At 46.5% G+C, this 21,621-nt stretch overlaps 1 protein-coding gene across 1 annotated transcript in view; it reads right to left on the bottom strand.

Annotated features, from left to right (window-relative positions):
* melk (maternal embryonic leucine zipper kinase) overlaps nt 1-21,621 on the bottom strand; it is a 114,293-nt gene that overhangs the window by 59,038 nt on the left and 33,634 nt on the right. The window contains exons 5-7 of the mRNA XM_067982241.1: nt 20,391-20,534; nt 17,890-17,958; nt 16,070-16,162 (exon numbers count right to left, since the gene is read on the bottom strand). Of these exons, the coding sequence (XP_067838342.1) occupies nt 16,070-16,162; nt 17,890-17,958; nt 20,391-20,534 (306 nt within the window). The remainder of the gene's footprint in view (nt 1-16,069; nt 16,163-17,889; nt 17,959-20,390; nt 20,535-21,621) is intronic.

Below are 21,621 nucleotides of genomic sequence, written 5' to 3'. Positions count from 1 at the left end.
ATGGTACAAAAAGGAGGTGATGAAGCAATTAGAGAGGATAACTATAGATAAAGGAGTAGTACTGAAAAAAATGGGTAGAATGTTCATGAAGTCAGAGAGGTTCTCACCATAATTTTTCATACATCATTACATAAGGAAATTGTGCCAGAGACTCTAGAGTTGCCAAGGTAACATCTCTGTTCAAAAAGGGGGAAAAAAAGGATAAACCAGGTAACTATAGATCAATCAAGCTAACATCAGTAGTGGGTAAGCTTCTACAGCCCATATTACAGAATAAAATCACTCACCTAGGAAGACATGGGTTAGTTAAGAGCAGACATTAAAACCGGACGGACCACCCGGCATCGGACCACTAGGCACGGGACACGACAAAGGCAAACCAAGCCCAGTCGACCCTGCAAAGTCCTCCTCACTAACATCTGGGGACTTGTGCCAAAATTGGGAGAGCTGCCCCACAGACTAGTCAAGCAACAGCCTGACATAGCCATACTCTCACAATCATACCTTTCAGCCAACATCCCAGACTCTTCAATCACCATCCCTGGGTATGTCCTGTCCCACCGGCAAGACAGGCCCACCAGAGGTGGCGGGACAGTGATATACACAGTCAGGAGGGAGTGGCCCTGGGAGTCCTCAACATTGACTCTGGACCCCATGAAATCTCATGGCATCAGGTCAAACATAGGCAAGGAAACTTCCTGCTGATTACCACCTACCGTCCTCCCTCAGCTGATGAATCAGTCCTCCTCCATGTTGAGCATCACTTGGAGGAAGCACTGAGGGTAGCACAGGTACAGAATGTACTCTGGGTGGGGGACTTCAATGCTCATCACCAAGAGTGGCTCGGTAACACCACTACTGACGAAGCTGGCCAAGTCCTGAAGGACATAGCTGCCAGACTGGGCCTGCGGCAGGTGGTGAGCGAACCAACATGAGGGAAAAACCTACTTGACCTCATCCTCACCAATCCACCTGTCGCAGATGCCTCTGTCCGTGACAGTATTGGTAGGAGTGACCACCGCACAGTCCTCATTGAGACGAAGTCCCATCTTCACACTGAGGACACCATCCAACGTGTTGTGTGGCACTACCATCGTACTAAATGGGATAGATTCAGGACAGATCTAGCAGCTCAAAACTGGGCATCCATGAGGCGCTGTGGGCCATTAGCAGAAGCAGAATTGTATTCCAGCATAATCTAACCTCATGGCCCAGCATATTCCTCACTCCACCATTACCAACAAGCCAGGGGATCAACCCTGGTTCAATGAGGAGTGCAGAAGAGCATGCCAGGAGCAGCACCAGGCGTACCTAAAAATGAGGTGCCAACCTGGTGAAGCTACAACGCAGGACTACATGCATGCTAAACAGTAGAAGCAACATGCTATAGGCAGAGCTAAGCGATTCCCCAACCAACGGATCAGATCAAAGTCACATCAAAGCAGTCCTGCCACATCCAGTCATGAATGGTGGTGGACAATTAAACAACTAACGGGAGGAGGAGGCTCTGTAAACATCCCCATCCTCAATGATGGCAGAGTCCAGCAAAATACAAGGCTGAAGCGTTTGCAACCATCTTCAGCCAAAAGTGCCGAGTAGATGATCCATCTCGGCCTACTCCCGCTATCTCCACCATCACAGAATCCAGTCTTCAGCCAATTCGAATCACTCCACGTGATATCAAGAAACAGCTGAATGCATTGGATACAGCGAAGGCTATGGGCCCCGATAACATCCTGGCTGTAGTGCTGAAGACTTGTGCTCCAGAATTAGCCATGCCTCTAGCCAAACCGTTCCAGTACAGCTACAACATTGGCATCTACCCAACAATGTGGAAAATTACCCAGGTATGTCCTGTTCAGAAAAAGCAGGACAAATCCAATCTGGCCAATTACCACCCCATCAGTCTACTCTCAATCATCAGCAAAGCGATGGAAGGTGTCGTCGACAGTGCTATCAAGCGGCACTTACTCACCAATAACCTGCTCACCGATGCTCAGTTTGGGTTCCGCCAGGACCACTTGGCTCCAGACCTCATTACAGCCTTGGTCCAAACATGGACAAAAGAGCTGAAATCCAGAGGTGAGGCGAGTGTGACTACCCTTGACATCAAGACAGCATTTGACCGAGTGTGGCACCAAGGAGCCCTAATAAAATTGAAGTCAATGGGAATCAGGGGGAAAACTCTCCAGTGGCTGACGTCGTACCTAGCACAAAGGAAGATGGTAGTAGTTGTTGGAGGCCAATCATCTCAGCCCCAGGACATTGCTGCAGGAGTTCCTCAGGGCAGTGTCCTAGGCCCAACCATCTTCAGCTGCTTCATCAATGACCTTCCCTCCATCATAAGGTCAGAAATGGGGATGTTCGCTGATGATTGCACAGTGTTCAGTTCCATTCGCAACCACTCAGATAATGAAGCAGTCTGTGCCCGCATGCAGCAAGACCTGGACAACATCCAGGCGTGGGCTGATAAGTGGCAAGTAACATTCGCACCAGACAAGTACCAGGCAATGACCATCTCCAACAAGAGAGAGTCTAACCACCTCCCCTTGACATTCAATGGCACTACCATCGCCAAATCCCCCACCATCAACATCCTGGGGTTCACCATTGACCAGAAACTCAACTGCACCAGCCACATAAATACTGTGGCTACAAGAGCAGGTCAGAGGTTGGGTATTCTGCGGTGAGTGACTCACCTCCTGCTTTCCCAAAGCCTTTCCACCATCTACAAGGCACAAGTCAGGAGCGTGATGGAATACTCTCCACTTGCCTGGATGAGTGCAGCTCCAACAACACTAAAGAAGCTTGACATCCAGAACAACGCAGCCCGCTTGATTGGCACCCCATCCACCACCCTAAACATGCACTCCCTTCATCACCAGCGCAATGTGGCTGCAGTGCGTACCATCTACAGGATGCACTGCAGGAATTCGCCAAGGCTTCTTCAACAGCACCTCCCAAACCCGCGACCTATAAGAACATAAGAAATAGGAGCAGGAGCAGGCCAATCGGCCCCTCGAGCCTGCTCCGCCATTCAATAAGATCATGGCTGATCTGATCCTAACCTCAAATCTAAATTCATGTCCAATTTCCTGCCCGCTCCCCATAACCCCTAATTCCATTTACTTCTAGGAAACTGACCTCTACCACCTAGAAGGACAAGAGCAGCAGGCACATGGAAACAACACCACCTGCACATTCCTCTCCAAGTCACACACCATCCCGACTTGAAAATATATCATTGTTCCTTCATCGTCGCTGGGTCAAAATCCTGGAACTCCCTTCCTAACAGCACTGTGGGAGAACCTTCACCACGCAGACTGCAGCGGTTCAAGGTGGCGGCTCACCACCACCTTCTCAAGGGCAATTGGGAATGGGCAATAAATGCTGGCCTTACCAGCGACACCCACATCCCCATGAATGAATAAAAAACAGTCGTGCCTGGCAAATTTAACAGAATTCTTAGGAGTTATCAATAACTGTTTGTATTGATAAAGAAAATGAAGTGGATATTCTGTGTATGGATTATCAAAAGATGTTTGATAAGATGCCGCATAGGAGGCACAGAGTATTAAACGGAGTGTGGCAGCATTGATAGGTTCAAGGAGAGAAACCAGCTGTGGCTAATGAATGTATAAACTGGAGGAATCTAAATAAATAGTGATGTTCCCCAGGGGTCAATGTTGGGCCCATTGTTAAATTACCTGGATTTGGGTTCATGAGGCACAATATCAAAATTTGCTTTTGACACAAACATCAGGAGCATGGTGAACCATGAAGAAGACTGTATGCGTCTTAATTACAACAAAAAATTACAAGGAGATGCAAGAGGTGTTCAAAATTGAGAGGTTTTGATAAAGAAAAATTCTTTCTACTGGTCATTGAGTCAGTAACTAGAGGGCATAAATTTAAGATTGCCACCAAGAGAGTGAAGGGGGAGGGGTTTAGGATATTTTTATTTTTATGCAGAGGGTTGTTAGGGCATGGCTTACCTGAAACTGTGGTGGAAGCAGAATCTAGAATCGTTTTTAAAAAAGGAAACTGGATCAATATTTGAAAATTTAAACGGGTATGGGAAAAGGACAGGGGAATGGAATTAAGGGAATAGCTTTCAGAGAGGGCACAGGCACAATGGGCCAAATGGACTCCTCCTGTGCTGTAAAATTCTATGATCATTACAAGCAACGGGATCCCACCTGACCTCAAGCAGCCTATAACCAACAAATCTTGGTGTTCATCATAGAATGGTTACAGCACACAAGGAGGCCATTCAGCCCGTGCCTGCTCTTTGTAACAGCAATCCAGTTAGTCCCATTCCCCTTCTCTTTCCCCGTAGCCCTGCAAATTCTTTCCCTTCAAATATTTATCCAATTCCTTTTTGAAAGCCACGATTGAATCTGCTTCCACCACCCTTTCAGGTAGTGCATTCCAGATCAGAACTACTCGCTGTGTAAAAAAGATTTTCCTCACGTCGCCTTCGATTCTTTTGCCAATCACCTTCAATCTGTGTCTTCTGGTTCTCGACCCTCCCGCCAATGAGAACAGTTTCTCTTTATTTACTTTATCTAAACCCTTCATGATTTTGAACACTTCTATCAAATCTCCTCTTAACCTTCTCTGCTCTACGCTTCTCCAATCTATCCACTGAATTCCCCGATCCCTGGAACCATTCTACTAAATCTTTTCTGCACCCTCTCTAAAGCTTTCACATCCATCCTTACATGCGGTGCCAAGAATTGGACGCAATATTCCAGTTGTGGCCGAACCAGTGTTTTATAAAGATTCATCATCACCTCCTTGTTTTTGTACTCTATGCCTCAATTTATAAAGCCCAGGATCCCGTATGCTTTTTTAAACCGCTTTCTCAACCTGTCCTGCCACCTTCAAAGATTTGTGTACATATACCCCCAGGTCTCTCTTTGCCTGCACTCCCTTTAGAATTGTACCATTTAGTTTATATTGCCACTCTTCATTCTTCCTGCAAAATGTATCACTTCGCACTTTCCTGCGTTAAATGTCATCTGCCATGTGTCCGCCCATTCCACTAGCCTGTCTATGTCCTCCCGAAGTCTATTACTATCTTCCTCACTGTTTACTAAACTTCCAAGTTTTGGTCATCTGCAAATTTTGAAATTATGCCCTGTACACCCAGGTCCAAGTCATTAATACATATCAAAAAAAGCAGTGGTGTTAGTACAAATCCCTGGGGAACACCACTACATACTATCTTCCAGTCCGAAAAACAACTGTTCACCACTACTCTCTGCTTCCGGTCACTTAGCCAATTTCGTATCCATGCTGCCACTGCCCCATTTATTCCATGGTCTTCAATTTTGCTGACTATAAGCCTATTATGTGGCACTTGATCAAACAAGTTTTGAAAGTCCATATACACATCATCAACCACATTGCCCTCATCATCCCTCTCCTTAACTTCAAAGAACTCAATCAAGTTAGTTAAACACGATTTGCCATTAACAAATCTGTGCTGGCTTTCCTTTATTAATCTACACTTGTCCAAGTGACTATTAATTTTGTCCTGGATTATCGTTTCTAAAAACTTCCCCACCACCGGAGTTAAACTGGCTGGCCTGTAGTTGCCGGGTTTATCCTTGCACCCTTTTTTGAACAAGGGTGTAACATTTGCAATTCTCCAATCCTCTGACACTGCACCCACATTGAAGGAGGATTGGAAGATTATGGCCAGCACCTCTGCAATTTCCACCCTTACTCCCCCCAGCAACGTAGGAAGCATCCCATCCGGGCCAGGTGACTTACCTACTTTAAGTACAGCCAGACTTTCTAGTACCCCCTCTATCAATTTTTAGCCCATCCAGTATCTCAACCACCCCCTCTTTTACTGTGACTATGGCAGCATCTTCTTCCTTGGTAAAGACAGGTGCAAAGTACTCATTTAGTACCTCAGCCATGCCCCCTGCCTCCATGCATAGATCTCCTTTTTGGTCCCTATTCGGCCCCACCCCTCCTCTTACTACCCGTTTACTATTTATATGCCTATAGAAGACTTTTGGATTCCATTTTATGTTAGCTGCTAGTCTAGTCTCACTCTCTCTTTGCCCCTCTTATTTCCTTTTTCACTTCTCCTCTGTACTTTCTATATTCAGCCTGGTTCTCACTTGAATTATCTGTCATATGCCCCCTTTTTCTGCTTCATCTTACTCTCTATCCTTTTCTTCATCCAGGGAGCTTTGGCTTTGGTTGCCCTACCTTTCCCCCTTGTGGGAATGTACCTAGACTGCACCTGAACCATCTCCTCTTTAGAGGCCGCCCATTATTGAATTACAGTTTTGCCTGACAATCTGATTCCAATTTACCTGGGCCAGATGTGCTCTCAACCCACTGAAATTGGCCCTCTGCCAATTAAGTATTTTTAATCTAGATTGCTCCTTATCCTTTTCCCTAACTAATCTAAACATTATGATACATAGTAACATAGAAACATAGAAAATAGGAGCAAGAATAGGCCATTCGGCCCTTCTCTGCCATTCAAAATGATAATGGCTGATCATCAATTCAGTACCCTGTTCCCACTTTTTCCCCATATCCCTTGATCCCTTTAGCATTAAGAAATATATCTATCTCTTTCTTGAATACATCTAATGACTTGGCCTCCACTGCCTTCTGTGGGAGAGAATTCCACAGGTTCACCACCCTCTGAGTGAAGAAATTTCTCCTCATCTCAGTTCTAAATGGCATACCCCGTATCCTGAGACTGTGACCCCTGGTTCTGGACTCCCCAGCCATCGGGAACATCCTCCCTGCATCTAGTCTGTCTAGTCCTGTTAGAATTTTATATGTTTCGATGAGATCACCTCTCATTCTTCTAAACTCTAGTGAATATAGGCCTTGTCGACCCAAACTCTCCTCATACGTCAGTCTTGCCATTCCAGGAATCAGTCTGGTAAACCTTCATTGCACTCCCTCCATGGCAAGGACATCCTTCCTCAGATAAAGGAGACCAAAACTGCACACAATACTCCAGGTGTGGTCTCACCAAGGCCCTGTATAACTGCAGTAAGAAATCCCTGCTCCTGTACTCAAATCCTCTTGCAATGAAGGCCAACATACCATTCGCCTTCCTAACTGTTTGCTGCACCTGAATGCTCGCTTTCAGCGACTGGTATACAAGGACACCCAGGTCTCGTTGCACCTCCGCTTTTCCCAATCTATCACCATTCAGATAATAAGCTGCATTTCTGTTTTTACAACCAAAGTGGATAATCTCACATTTATCCACATTATACTGCATCTGCCATGTTCTTGCCCACTCACCCAACTTGTCTAAATCACATTGGAGCCTCATTGCATCCTCCTCACAGCTCACATTCCACCCCAGCTTTGTGCCGTCTGCAAACTTGGAAATGTTGCATTTAGCTCCCTCATCCAAATCACTGATACATAGTGAATAGCTGGGGCCCAAGCACTGATCCCTGCAGTATCCCACTAGTCACTGCCTACCACCTGGAAAATGACCCGTTTATTCCTACTCTGAGAATTGATTGTTTCCTGTCAGTCAATCAATTCTCAATCCATGCCAATATATTCCCCCCAATCCCAGGTGCTTTAATTTTGCACACTAACTTCTTGTGTGGGACCTTCTCAAAAGCCTTCTGAAAATCCAAATACACCACATCCACTGGTTCTCCCCTATCTATTCTACTAGTTACATCCTCAAAAAACTCCAGTAGATTTGATAAGCACGATTTCCCTTTCATAAACCCATGCTTACTTTGTCCAGTCCCGTTAATGCCTTCCAAGTGTTCTGTTATAAAAGATGTGATAATAGACTCTAGCATTTTCCCCACAATTGATGTTAGGCTAACTGGTCTGTAATTCCTTGTTTTTTCTCTCCCTCTTTTTTTAAATAGTGGGGTTACATTTGCCACCCTCCAATCTGTAGGAACTGTTCCAGAGAGTCTATAGAATTTTGGAAGATGATCACCAATGCATTCACTATTTCCAGGGCCACTTCCTTTAGTACTCTGGGATGTAGATTATCAGGCCTTGGGGTTTGTCAGTCTTTAGCCCCATTAATTTCCCGAGCACTATCTTTTTTTACTAATACTGATTTCCTTCAGTTCCTCCCTCTCACTGGACCCTTGGTTCCCTAATATTTCTGGGAGGTTATTTGTGTCCTCCTTTGTGAAGACAGAACAAAAGTATGTGTTTAATTGTTCTGCCATTTCTTTGTTCCCCATTATAATTTCTCCCTTTTCTGACTGTAAGAGACCTACATTTGTCTTCACTAATCTTTTTCTCTTGACATATTTATAGAAGCTTTTCCAGTCAGTTTTTATGTTCCCTGCTAGTTTACTCTCATACTCTATTTTTCCCCTCTTAATCAATCTCTTTGTCCTCCTTTGCTGAATTCTGAACTGCTCCCAATCCTCAGGCTTGCCGCTTTTTCTGGCAATTTTATATGTCTCCTCTTTGGAACTAATACTATCCCTAATTTCTTTTGTAAGCCACGGTTGAGCCACCTTTCCTGTTTTATTTTTGCGCCAGACAGGAATGAATAATTGTTGTAATTCCTGCACACATTCTTTAAATATTAGACGTTGCCTATTCACAGTCATCCCTTATAGTAAAGTTCCCCAATCTATCATAGCCAACTCGCACCTCATACTTTCGTAATTTCCTTTATTTAGATTCAGGACCCTAGTTTCGGATTCAACTATTTCACTCTCCATCTTAATGAGGAATTCTATCATGTTATGGTCGCTCTTCCCGAAGGAACCCTGCACAACAAGATTGTTAATTAATCCTTTCTCATTGCACAATACCCAGTCTAGGATCACCTGTTCTCCAGTTGGTTCCTCAACGTATTGGTCCAGAAAACTATCACATACACACTCCAGGAATTCCTCCCCCACAGTATTATTGCTAATTTGGTTTGACCAATCTATAAGTAGATTAAAGTCACCCATGATTATAGTTGTACCCTTCTTGCATGCGTCTCTAATTTCCTGTTTAATGCCCTCCCCTACATCTCCACTACTGTTTGGGGGCCTATAGACAACCCCCACCAACGTTTTCTGCCCCTTGGTGTTTCTTAGCTCCACCCATACAGATTCCACATCGTGATTTTCCGAGTCAATATCCTTCCTCGCTATTGCATTCATTTCCTCCTTTACTAACAACGCTACCCCACCTCCTTTCCCTTTTTGCCTGTCCTTCCTAAATATTGAATACCCCTGGATGTTCAGTTCCCATCCTTGGTCACCCTGCAGCCATGTCTCTGTAATCACAACTATATCATAACCGTCAATATCCAAGCGCTGTTAATTCATCCAGCTTATTGCGAATGCTCCACGCATTAAGACACAATGGGCTCGAATTTAGCAGGCCTGCGGGTTCCCAGCGGGTGGTCCTCCGGGAGCGTGGAAAACGCGGACGGGTAATTGTGTGCGTCCCCCACGCGATCGCGGGATAATTGGACCCATTAAGGCCTGCTTCCGGGTTCTGCGCTCCCCAGCTGCGTGCCGGCCGGCTGCGCATGCGCAGTACCGTCGACGCGATGTAGGAGCTCCAGTTAAAGGGGCAGTCTCCCAAAGCCCCTCCTGCTGCAAGCAAGAGGTCTGGGAGAATGGCTCAACAAAGGGGAAAGGCTGCGCCCCGTTTTTCAGATCTGGCACTGCAGCTGATGCTGGATGGCGTGAGGAGGAGGAGGGAAACACTCTTCCCTGAGGATGGGCGCAAGTTCCCTGCCGCCGCAACCAGGAAGGCATGGGCAGAGGTGGCGGCGGAGGTGAGCAGCAGGGGCAACACCCCAAGGACTTGGGAGCAGTGCCGCAAGCGCTTCAATGACCTGACTAGGTCTGGCAAGGTGAGTACACCAACGCACCCTCCCACATCCCGTCCCCACCATCACGCCAAGCAGATCACAACCCCCTCCTGCACAGCCACCACTGCGCTCCATCAGCAATCCTCACAGCCACTCATTCACCATCCTCGCCGTGCACGCAAGTACCCACCGTCCCTGACCCCACCCGAACACTACCACACACCCCAATCCCCATGCAATGGGATGGGCACGTGGCCCACACTTCCTCCCATCCGTTCCGCGCCACGCTCAACCCAACCACACCGATGCTCGATGCGTCTCACGATGCAAGACGCACCCACTCACACATCTGTGTTTTGCCTTCACAGGAGAAGAGGAGCAAGAACAACCGCGAAAGGGCACGCACCGGAGGTGGGCCGCCGCAAGTGGTGGAGCTCACCGACGCAGAGGTGGAGGCGCTCGACCTCGCCCGCACGCGACATTGCCTGTCGGTGGCCGATGGCGAGTGTGTCACTGCCGAAACGGCCGGTAAGGGAAAGCTGACACTCAACACCCATGATCGCGAGTGACCGTATCATCACCTGCCATCAGGCGCACTGTCAAGTTGGTCCACATGCCTCAAAGTGCCCTCTGTTCTCTTGCAGGTCCGTCTTTGGGTCAAGCGAGCGTGGAGGGCGATTCCTCAGAGGACATGGCGGTCTCTGAGGGTGCATCGTCACATCAGAGCCAACCATCCACCAGCGCAGAGACACGCACCTCGGTGGGTCCCCCTCGCCAACTAGTTGGGGTAGCACTTGGTGAGTCACTGCGCACGAGTGAGCATGAGCAGACCCTGGTGGCAGGGGCAGCCGCGGAGGGAGCACTCATCTCCAGGCTCTGCTCAGCCGGACCCAGATGCTGAACCCAGGGGGCCACCAGAGAAAAGGAGAGTCGTCGAGGGCCACCAGCTAATTGCTGAGGTGCTGGCAGAGGTGCCGCGCGCATTGTCCACAATAGCGCAGGCGATGGAGGAGTCCACCTCCTGCATGTGGGCATTGGTGGCGCAGGCACAGGAGGGTACCGGCGACACAGTGTCGCGGGTAGGTGCGGGACTGTCTGCGGTGGAGGACAGGCTGGCCTCCCTCGAGCGTCACGCACAGCTCCACTTCGAGTCCTTGCAGGCCCTCACAACGTCTGTACGGATTCAGGGTGAGCAATATTCCGACGCCACCAACAGGCTGAGGGATACACTAGGGGTGGCCTTGCAAGGCCTCACACATGCCATCCAAACTGCCGTCCAGCAGGGTGGAAGGGGTGATGTGGGCCGAGGCCAAGAGAGGGATGATGTTGACCGGGGACATGGAAGCGGGGACTCCTCTCAAGGCGTCCCCACGTCCCACCCGTCGCCCACCTCTCAACCAGCACCCGCAATGGTGCCTCCTCTCCAGGTGGCCGAGTCTGCAGGAGGAGCAGTCTGTGGAGGTGCCCTCATGGGCACCGAAACCCAGGGGCCGTCCGCCAAAAGCATCTACCTGGTCAAGGCAAGAAGACGAGCAACCTGCCACTACCTCTGCTGGAGCCACAGGGGTAGCACCACGTAGGGGTTCCCGGAGAAGAATTCCAAAGGCCTTATAATCACAAAGGGAATACACCAGGGTGTTTATTATTTTGTACTTTGTTTCTTAAATGATGTCACATTCCAGATATTAAATAGTCTATTCTCACCACTCCTGCCACCTCTCGTCCATTCTTCCGCGGCTTGTGCAATAGTTGCGTTCCGTGGAGGCCATCATGACGGCGAACACCTCCTGCCACCCATTGGGCACACTGCTGTGGGTGCAGGATTACTGGCAGCACTCTTCAGTGGAGGGGGCTGGTATGGCCGCTCGCATGTGCAGGTGAGGAGATGCGAGCGCATCGCAGTGTCTGACTCCAGGAGAACTGTTGACGTATGAGTGCGTCCCTGGCCCGGCGACCATCCCGGTGAGTCGTGGCTCGGCGCATGGGTCGTCCAACATCCTCGGGCGCGTCCTCCTCCTCCGCCTCCGCCTCCGCCTCCGCCTCCTCCTCCTCCTCCTCCTCCTCCTCCTCGCCCTCGCCTTCCTCAATGTGGGTGGCGGGTGTGGATGGGTCCTCCTCCAGCGGCACCCCTCTCTGTTGGGCCATGTTGTGCAGGGCACAGCAGACAACTATGATTCGTCCCACTCTGAATGGTGTGTATTGGAGCGCTCCCCCAGAACGATCAAGGCACCTGAAGCGCATCTTGAGAAGCCCTATGGTCTGCTCAATTGTAGACCTGGTAGCAGTGTGGCTGTCATTGTACCGACGCTCCGGCTCGGTGATGGGGTTCCTCAGAGGTGTCATGAGCCACGTGTGGAGGGGATACCCCTTGTCGCCGAGGAGCCAGCCGTTGCCGGCGTTGGGTGCCTGCAGGATGGGCGGGACGGCGGACTCCCTGAGGACAAAGGCATCGTGGCAGCTGCCGGGGTATCTGGCGCACACGTGTAGGAATCTCTGGCGGTGGTCACAGATGAGCTGGGCGTTCATGGAGTGATACCCCTTCCTGTTGATGAACAGCCCTGGCTCATGCGGAGGTGCCCGTATTGCGATGTGGGTGCAGTCGATTACACCCTGCACCCGTGGGAAGCCGGCCATGGCATGGAATCCAACCGCCCTCTCCATCTGGCTGCGCTCGTCCATGGCGAAGTTGATGTAGTGGGAGGCCCTGCGGAACAACCCATCGGTGACCTGCCTTATGCACTTGTGTGCAGAGGACTGACAGACCCCGGTGATGTCCCCGGTGGCACCCTGGAAGGAACCGGATGCGAAGAAGTTGAGGGCAGTGGTGACTTTGACGGCGACAGGTAAGAAGATGCTGCTTGGTCCATCAGGGAGCAGCTCGTCGTTAAGGAGGCTGCGGATGTCGGCGACTACCTGGCGATTGACTCTGAGCCTCCGTATGCACTGTTCCTCGGAGAGGTCCATGAAGCTGAGCCTCGCTCTGTACACCCTGTGCGGAGGGTAGTGCCTCCTGCGACGCATCTCTCTCTGCGGTTGCCCTCCCTCCTGCTGTGCAGGTGGGTGTGCCGCAGCACCGTGTTGGGGGGCCCCACCTCTCCGAGGCGGACGGCGTGGACTGCGAGGCTGGTCATCCTGTTCGTCCTCCGACGATGTCAACGCACCACCCATCTGGCAGGTGTTGGTGTGAGGGGTTGTGCAGGGTAGGTGGGTGGGTCCTCGGACTGGGGCTGCGGTTTCGTGTCGGTCTGTCCTCTGGCTTGGCGGGGGTTGGTGGAGGGCAGGGGTTGCCCTATGTGACGCGGTGGCCTCCTGCGTGGGTGAGGGCGCTCCCCCGTGGAGCGCACCTTGGCACCTGCCACAGGCTGCTGGCTGCAACACGCCTGGTTTGAAGGGTCCTGTTTCCTCCAGTGTGGGAAACTGACTGCTTTGAACGTAAAATCCCACACTTCCTCTTTTGACAGCTGCTTCAGCTCATTAACTGACCACAACGAGCAAGTTAAGTGCTCTCAAGTGGAACCCCGCTGGCTTTAATTGCCTGCGGGATTCCCACCAGCGGGGCTTGCGCGCGCAGCCCCGCACGTCAGCGAGGTACCCGGAAGTGGCCGGGATTTCGTCCGAATCCGGTCACGTGATCGGAGATCGGGATTTTCGGGGCCCCCCCGCTGGAAACCCGCAGGTAACCCGCCCCTAAAATCGAGCCCAATGCCTTTAGACTTGTCTTTTTTAAGATTGTTAGTCATCTTAGTCTTATTTTGCACTATGGCCCTTTTTGTTTTTTGCCCTGGTTTTCTCTGCCTTCCACTATTGCTTCCTCCCTTTCTGTCTTTTGTTAGATACTATGATCACTCTTCCCTAAAAGTTCCCCCACTGACACTTACTCCACTTGACCCACTTCATTCCCCAGATCCAACAATGCCTCCTTCCTCATTGGACCAGAAACAGTGATCAAGAAAGTTCTCCTGAACACACTTCAGAAATTCCTCCACCTCTTTGCCCTTTACACTAATACTATCCCAGACTACATTAGGATAGTTGAAGTCCCCCATTATCACTGCTCTATTGTTCTTGCACCTCTGCAATTTCCCTGCAAATTTGCTCCTACCCCCACCCCCCTCCTTTTTCCCTTCCCTACCTTTCCTGAACACCTTGTATCCAGGAATATTTAGTACCTAATCCTGCCCTTTTTTGAGCCAGGTCTCTGTTATCGCCAGAACATGATATTCCCATGTGGCTATTTACCCCGCTTTGTGCTTTTACACACATGCACTCTAAACCTATCTTAGACCATCTCATAGTCTGTCTTAGTCTGATTCCACCTAATACTGTACTATTTCTTACTCTAGTGCTATCTGTCTCTCCCAATCCTTTGTGCACCTTGTTTCTCCTTTCTAATGCTACATTCTGGTGCCCATCCCCCTGTCAAATTGGTTTAAACCCTCCCACAGCACTAGCAAACCTCCCCGCAAGGACATTGCTCTGTTGAAGTGCAATCTGTCCATCTTGAACAGGTCCCTCCTGCCCCAGAACTGGCCCCAATAATCTGAAGCCATGTCTCTAGCCATGCATTAACCTGCCATATCTTCCTATTTCTGTACTCACTAGCCCCTGGTAGTGGTAGTATACTACCTTTGAGGTCCAGTTTTTTAAACTTCCTCCTAAAACTCTGACAGCAGGACCTCATCCCTTTACCTTCCTATGACGTTGGTACCCACATGGGCTACGACTTCTGGCTATTCCCCTTCCTGCCGCAAAATGTTCTGCACCCTCTCAGTGATGTCCTTCACCCTGGCACCAGGGAGGCAACACGCTATGCGGGACTCACGTGGCGGTCACAGAAACGCCTGTCTATCCCTCTGACTAATCGAATCCTCTAAGGCTACTGTATTTCTACACTTCATTGTGCCCCCCTGTGCAGTCCTTTGCCTCATGGTGCCATGCTCAAGACTGGACTCCTTGAAGGTGTATTCAATGCTGAATACCGGTTTGAGAGTGCCACACACCCAGAAGATTCCTGCACTACTTGCCTCTTCCTACCCTTTCAGATGGCCACCCACTTGCTATCCTGAACTCTCTGTGGCTGCGGGGTGACCACTTCCTGGAACGTACGATCCAGGAAACCTTCAGCTTCCCTTATGCTCTGCAGTGACTCAAGCTCAGAAACCTTCAGTTTGAGCTCAAGCAACTCGAGGCATTTCTTGCACACGTGGCACTCCAGGACACATGAAGCATCCAGAAGTTCCCACATGGCGCAGGAATTGCAGGCAATGGGTTGCAGCTGCCCGTCCATTATATTTAGAAACCTTTTTTTTTCTAAACTCCCTTTAGATACTTTATTATTAATGTACTTACTGTTTAGTTACCCCGATTAACTTACTCTTTTATTCCGGGTTTAAGATCTAAGATCTCCTCCTCTGTTCACTGATGTCACTCCTTCTGTTCTTAGTGAATGGGGACGATTCCTGGGACTCCTCCCTTAGTTCTCAGCACCGCTTCTCTCCACTAAATTATCTATTTATTTATAGATAATTACCTTTTAGTCTGTTTTGGGTTTTTTTTTCTCGCTTTTCTTAAAAAATTTTTTTTAGCACCTCCTTCCCCCTCTACACCTAATTCCCATTCGGTTCACAATTCACTCTCTTTGCAATGCCCGCTCTGTGCTTCTGCCCTCTCTTAGAATTTATCTACCAGTGAGGCAACAAAAGTGAGAACAGACCTTTTCAAACCTCAAGCTCAAGAAACATGAGCACAAATAGAAACTGAATTGCTTGGGCTTGGATCGCCATGGCTCATAGGCTGCATTTTGGACAAAGCAGCCAAATGATTGTCCAAATGAGGTACAAAGCAAGGCAAAGTTTAAAGAAAGAATTTGTAAAGCAAGATTTTTTTTTGGTGGCGGGGTAGTGGGGAAGAGAAGGGGCACAGTAGCACTCAGTACAGATAATAATCAATTGAGTTACTTGGCAGTAGGAAACCTTGCTAATCTCAAGCCACACCCACCACTGAGCTTTCAAAGTCACTGACACTTGCTAATTGGGCTCCACGACCAAAAAATGGCATCCACACACAAGGTTAGAAGAGCCAGTCAGGTGGAAATGATGCCATCAGTTTGAGTTCCACACCCTGTCTAGATCAACCGAATGCAAAATTTCTCTTCGTGAGTAGGAACGATCTTTACCTGTCTGAGGAAGAAGTGGCCTGCTTAAAATGCTTCTTAATTTTGATATTTAAATACAAAATATGCCAATAAAATGCTTTACCTACCTCAGATCCAATATAGGCTTTCCCTTGAATAAGTTCAGGTGCTGCATAGGCAGGGCTACCACAGCACGTTGTTAATTGGTAATCTAAACCACCCTGCAGAGAGAAAACTGAAGCTGTAACTAGATGTATATACACACCAATAGAATGCTGCAGTTCTACAAAGAAATGTCCAATTACTTTGCCAATTTTATCCTCTATTGTCATTTCCTCTCCTAAAGGCATGGGCTTCTGCTTGGGTACAGCTCCACTGCTCCAGCATACCTCGCATGCTTACCTAGGTCAGCATTCTTCATAGTTACCCTGAATGGCTTTACCCAATGTCCACTTTCCAACAGGAGTTACTGGATAATAATCAGGAGTGCAAAATCTAGCTGGTAATTCCCCTCTATATCCCAGAGATGCCAAGATGAACATATTTTACTTTACACATAGCAATAGCAGGAGTCCCATAATGTTCGCAAACTCTATGAGTTAGTGAACATAAAGCCACCTTTTCAGCCAATCGAAAGTTCAGTCATTCAAATCAACATGGTCCCATCATAGATGCAACAACATTAATCTAATAGTTGGCAGGATCTGACGGTTGAGGTGACTCAAGACAAGTAAACTCCTTTGCTGTGTTGGAAAGGTTAAATTGCACATCAACCTAATCAGTTAGATTTACAAATAGTGGAGCAAACACGGTGGGGGTAACACCAGATATAGGGGCATATGGAGCATATCTCCTTCCTTGGCACAAGTTTCAAATGGGATCAATCTTTTTTCTAGTCACAATATATGAAATCCCATTAGGTTAACCTTGAGATATAATGCACAATGTCACCAGACATCTGAGTCTTGCAATTGCTCTACCAATGGAAAATGTCCTTAATGAGGCATCCCTAGATCAGGTCCACCTTTAGACGTGAAGCTTTTAAAAAAAAAAACTTTTGACATATGAAAAATGTATTAGCTTAAAGCGGGTGTGAATTTTTGGTAGATTATCACTCCTGCTACCCCAGGGATAGCCTGGCCAGCATTTGTCTCAGCCAACACCTAATATAGATGATCTAGTCATTTATTTCATTGCTGTTTGTAGGACCTTGATGTGTGCAAATTGTCTTCCCCATTTCCCACATTACAACAACAACTTATATTTATATAGACTACACTTCAAAAGTACTTCCATTGGCCATAAAGCACTTTGGAACTTTTGGAGAGTGTGAAAGCCTTTATATAAATGTATGTTCTTTCTTTCTTTAGTACAGCAAAGCAGGGAGGTTAAGGGTTTAACTAGCTGGATCAAGGGTTTGTTGAAATAAATACTTTTTATGCTGTATACTGTCAAGGGTACAATATTTCTCCCTCATTCTACAACCAGACTGAACCATAGTAACGAAGAACAAAAAACTTCATCCCTTAAACCGTTTTAGCCCTTAAACCCTTATTGCTACCAGGACAAGCAGCTCACAAAATCGTAGTGCATCAATGCACTTCACCCGCAAGCACCATGTAATCAAATACACAATGGCTTCAGAAAATGTGATACAAACTTTTCAAAATACAATAAAATTTTTTAAGCTCCAGGGTGTTTTGTTGTCACCATGTTTAACACATAACTAGGCATCTCTGCAGTGCAGACTTCAGTGCTGAAACTTCAAAACTAAAACACCATTGACAAAAAAGCTATAAAATCACACCAATTTACCGGCTTGTTCTGGAATAAAGATTGCAGCCTAAATATTGCCAGAATTCTGCATTCAAAATACACTAGCAGCTTCACAAAACTTAATGGAGAACATAAAGTTTTTGCAGCTACAATAGACTACAGCTGTACATACCTTTGGTTTTGCGCATAGGCCAAAATCAATGAGCTTTAAATTATGATCCTCATCTATTAGAAGATTTTCCTATGGAACAAAAAAGTTGGATAGTTTATTACAAACACAGAAATTGAAATGTTGGCCTTACATCAGGACCCGGCCACCAGGATTGACAAGTGTTGGGAAAAAAATAAGAATTGAATGCCAGATGCATGAGAAGAGAGAAAACATCCCTCCAAACCCCAAGAACACTCTGCATGTCCAAAACATATGAACCAGAATGCGGGCCGATCACTGCAGCTCCAACATGTTCCACCGTTATAAATCCCCATCCCATTAAGCCTGCTTGGCAAGTTAATGCATACTGTTAAATGGCCTTCTTGGAGGGGCTACATGCTACTCTACAAATGTTCTGCTGCCCAACATCTGAAATAGGAGTATGTAAGTCAAGATGTCACGGGAGCACAGAGGCTCACCAGGAAACAACACATAGCTTTGTATGCAGCCGAGAAACAAAGTGGGCCTTATTCTGGTTCCTATCCATCAGAATATCTAGCCTGGGATTCAAGAAAATGTTAAAATTATAATCACAAAACATTGCAATCTTTATCTGGTTAGATTTTAAAAACAGTTTGGAAACAGATTTCCAGGCAAGGTTCCTGCAATTTTTCGGTACTTCATAACTCCACTGTTGAAGTCCACTAAATAAATCCATCTCAACCATTTAACTCATGAAACTACTATTTCATACACAATCCTACATTTCCCAACTTCATTCTACTGAAAGTCACACTTGCTCCAGCCAAACTTACACTTACAATGTTTGCAGCTGAACCAGTAAAAGCACGTTTAAAAAAAAGTCTGAATGTGTTTCTACTAGAAAATTCCAATTAAAATTCTGACAATTTAGCTATGAGTCAATTCAACACAAAGCAAATTTGCTGTCTGCAATATCCTTCAGTACATGGACACCTTCAGTGCCTTAAATAATCCTGGTTGGACTTCTGCAACTTAAATTACAGGTTTTTTTTGTGTTCATAGAGCTGCAGTGGTTTCCATACGCAGAGTGTCCTATAAACTGAAATCTGTGCTCATGTATGTGGCATTAATGGGATAGCAAGCGCAGGATTAATAATTACCCCCTATTGCAGTACTGACCATTGGAATCACATGCGATGTCCATGTTTCCCTCATTCTTTTGGGGGGCAGAAAATACCACAGCACAGACCAATGTGTGCAGACTAAAACTACTAGATTTATTTACAGATTGAATAATATATGGAGTATTACTGGGAGGAAGAGAGAGACACAGCACAGCAGGGTTTAAAATGCCCATTTTACAACTTACTCTCCCACAGTTTGTTAAGAGACACTTTTAGATCAAGAAATCTTTTAGTCTTTCCCTATCCAATGTTACATGTGGATGATATGAATCTCATGTCAGTACATGGACACCTTCAGTGCCTTAAATAATCCTGGTTGGACTTCTGTTTCAGACAGTCCAAAAGCTTCTGAAGTAAGACTAGTCAATCATCCTCGATTAAGGACACAATGGCAGGGGAGTCGAGCTACATAGATGACCCCTACAAAATTATATCCTTGAAGCATCAGCTCAGGAAGTGCAAAGGAACTCCAATGATCAAGGTGGATCGATCTCCATTGTCTGCCACATTGCTATGGGAATGCGCAAACTATAATCAAACAGGCAATCTGTACTCACCTTATAACTTGCAGTTGACTCAAACAGAATTGCTAGAGGCCCGGAAGGGACAGCAAAGATATGTACCAATAGAAAAATAGTTAGCCGATTTCCTGAATAAGACCACAGGATTTTCTTTAGTTTCTCGGTCACCTCTCCAAATTTATGAGAAATTTGCACTGTTCAGCAGCACAGCCCAGCTGTCATTGGGTAAGCATTACGTAACAGACATGTGCAGTGGGCTACCAAGTCTATTCAACCAGACTTTTTCAATGCACGCATGAAAACTGAATGTTCAACAACCTGCAAACTATGATGCTGGGAAAAAAAATTAAGTAGCAAGAAATCTTTAGGTGCTATGACTATCAGCCTTTTAGGAGCTGCACGGGGTATGGTAGAGTAGTGGTCAGATACTGGGTTGTTGTCCCAGTACCATCGAGTTCCAATTCCACCATGATGAGAAACTGAATTCAATAAATCTTAATTTATGGGCTGGCACCAGAAAAAAAATTCCATAAAAACTGTGGGATTGTTGTAAAAACCCAATTGTTTTACTATTGGCCTTTAGGGGAGGGATCCTGCCACCCATACCTGGTCTGGCCTACATGCAACTCCCGTCACACAATACATGGTTGACGCTTAATGTCCTCTATTGCTTAGCAAGCCAGTGCAGTATGGGGACTAAATGCAACCTTGCCAATGTTGCACATATCCCTAAAACAAATTTTTAAAGTTTGTTAATGCATTCATTTTACTCTCTTGTTCCAAATATCAGATATTTAGCTAATTTACAAACATCTCCCTTTCTGGTAATACATACCGGTTTAAGGTCACGATGAGCATAGCCCTGACTATGAACATAAGCCACAGCCGATACAATTTGACGGAAAAAGATCCGAGCTTCTTCGTCCGATAACCGGTCTTTTGCGATAATGTAGTCAAACAGTTCTCCACCAGGGCAGTACTACAATAAAAAGGTTAGAATGTACAGTATAAGATAGATTTTAAAAAGAGCATGCAGAAATGAAAGTTTCATTAAATGCTCTCAAATCCAAGACATTGATTTCACGTCTAGTTTGTATCATATTAACTTTTGTTAAAATTGGATATACTACAGGTAATGGTGATGGGAAATTGAAAATTTAAAGTATCACAATTGGCAGTGTGTTCATGCCTATACTTTATATTAAAGTTTTGGTTTCCCGCAAATACATTTGACAAATCATCCAACTGAGGGCAATTCCTAGTCACCACAGATGTACTACAGCAATCTCAATCTTACTTCGAAGATTGCTTGGTGTCTTAACTTGGAAGGCAGATACTCCAAGTATAATGATTCCAATACTATTATACTTGATACAGGTAGGATTTTGGCACCTTTATATTGCCAATTCCTTGCATTTAATTGAATCCCATTGTATCCCAACAGTCACAATATTTTTTTTATGATGGGTGATTTAGAGACAGAGCTTGTTTAAGAATACTGTTAGAAAGTTTCTTTAAAGGTATTAAAACTTTCTTAGTTATCTACAAAGTACTGCACAATTCTGCCTACTCAGAATACAGACTTCTGCTCCTTGACCCTACATTTTACCTCTATCACTAGCAGATTCCCTGGGTCAACATGGTGGCTAGACCAAGCATGTGATTAAGGTAGTTCAGTACAAAGTTAAAACAAACAACATCAGGAAAATACAGTGTGATTACTTATGTTATAGTGTCTTTGTATGAATAAAAGCAGACCTCATTCACTGCAGGAATGCGGCCAATTTGGATTGGCTCTGAGTAATAGTTTTTTTTGTCCCGTCATTAATACCACCCCCAAGTAACACTCATGCTCCTGTAAAGGCCAAGGACTTGCTCGATTTTGATTTGCATTATTGTGAAAAGGATACCCTTCAAAACAATAACGATCCCAGCAGAGCTGAGGGTTGTTGGGACTGTGGCGTGTAGTGAAGAATGATGATGACTTAACTAACCAATCACACGTTCTTCATCATTCAACTATTCCTCATTCAGGAGGCTGTATGAGTCACGCCAAAGTAGTACCA

The sequence above is a fragment of the Heptranchias perlo genome, chromosome 4 (assembly GCF_035084215.1).
Source record: "Heptranchias perlo isolate sHepPer1 chromosome 4, sHepPer1.hap1, whole genome shotgun sequence".
Classification (NCBI taxonomy): Eukaryota; Metazoa; Chordata; class Chondrichthyes; order Hexanchiformes; family Hexanchidae; genus Heptranchias; species Heptranchias perlo.
This window is presented reverse-complemented; position numbering and strand designations above follow the sequence as displayed.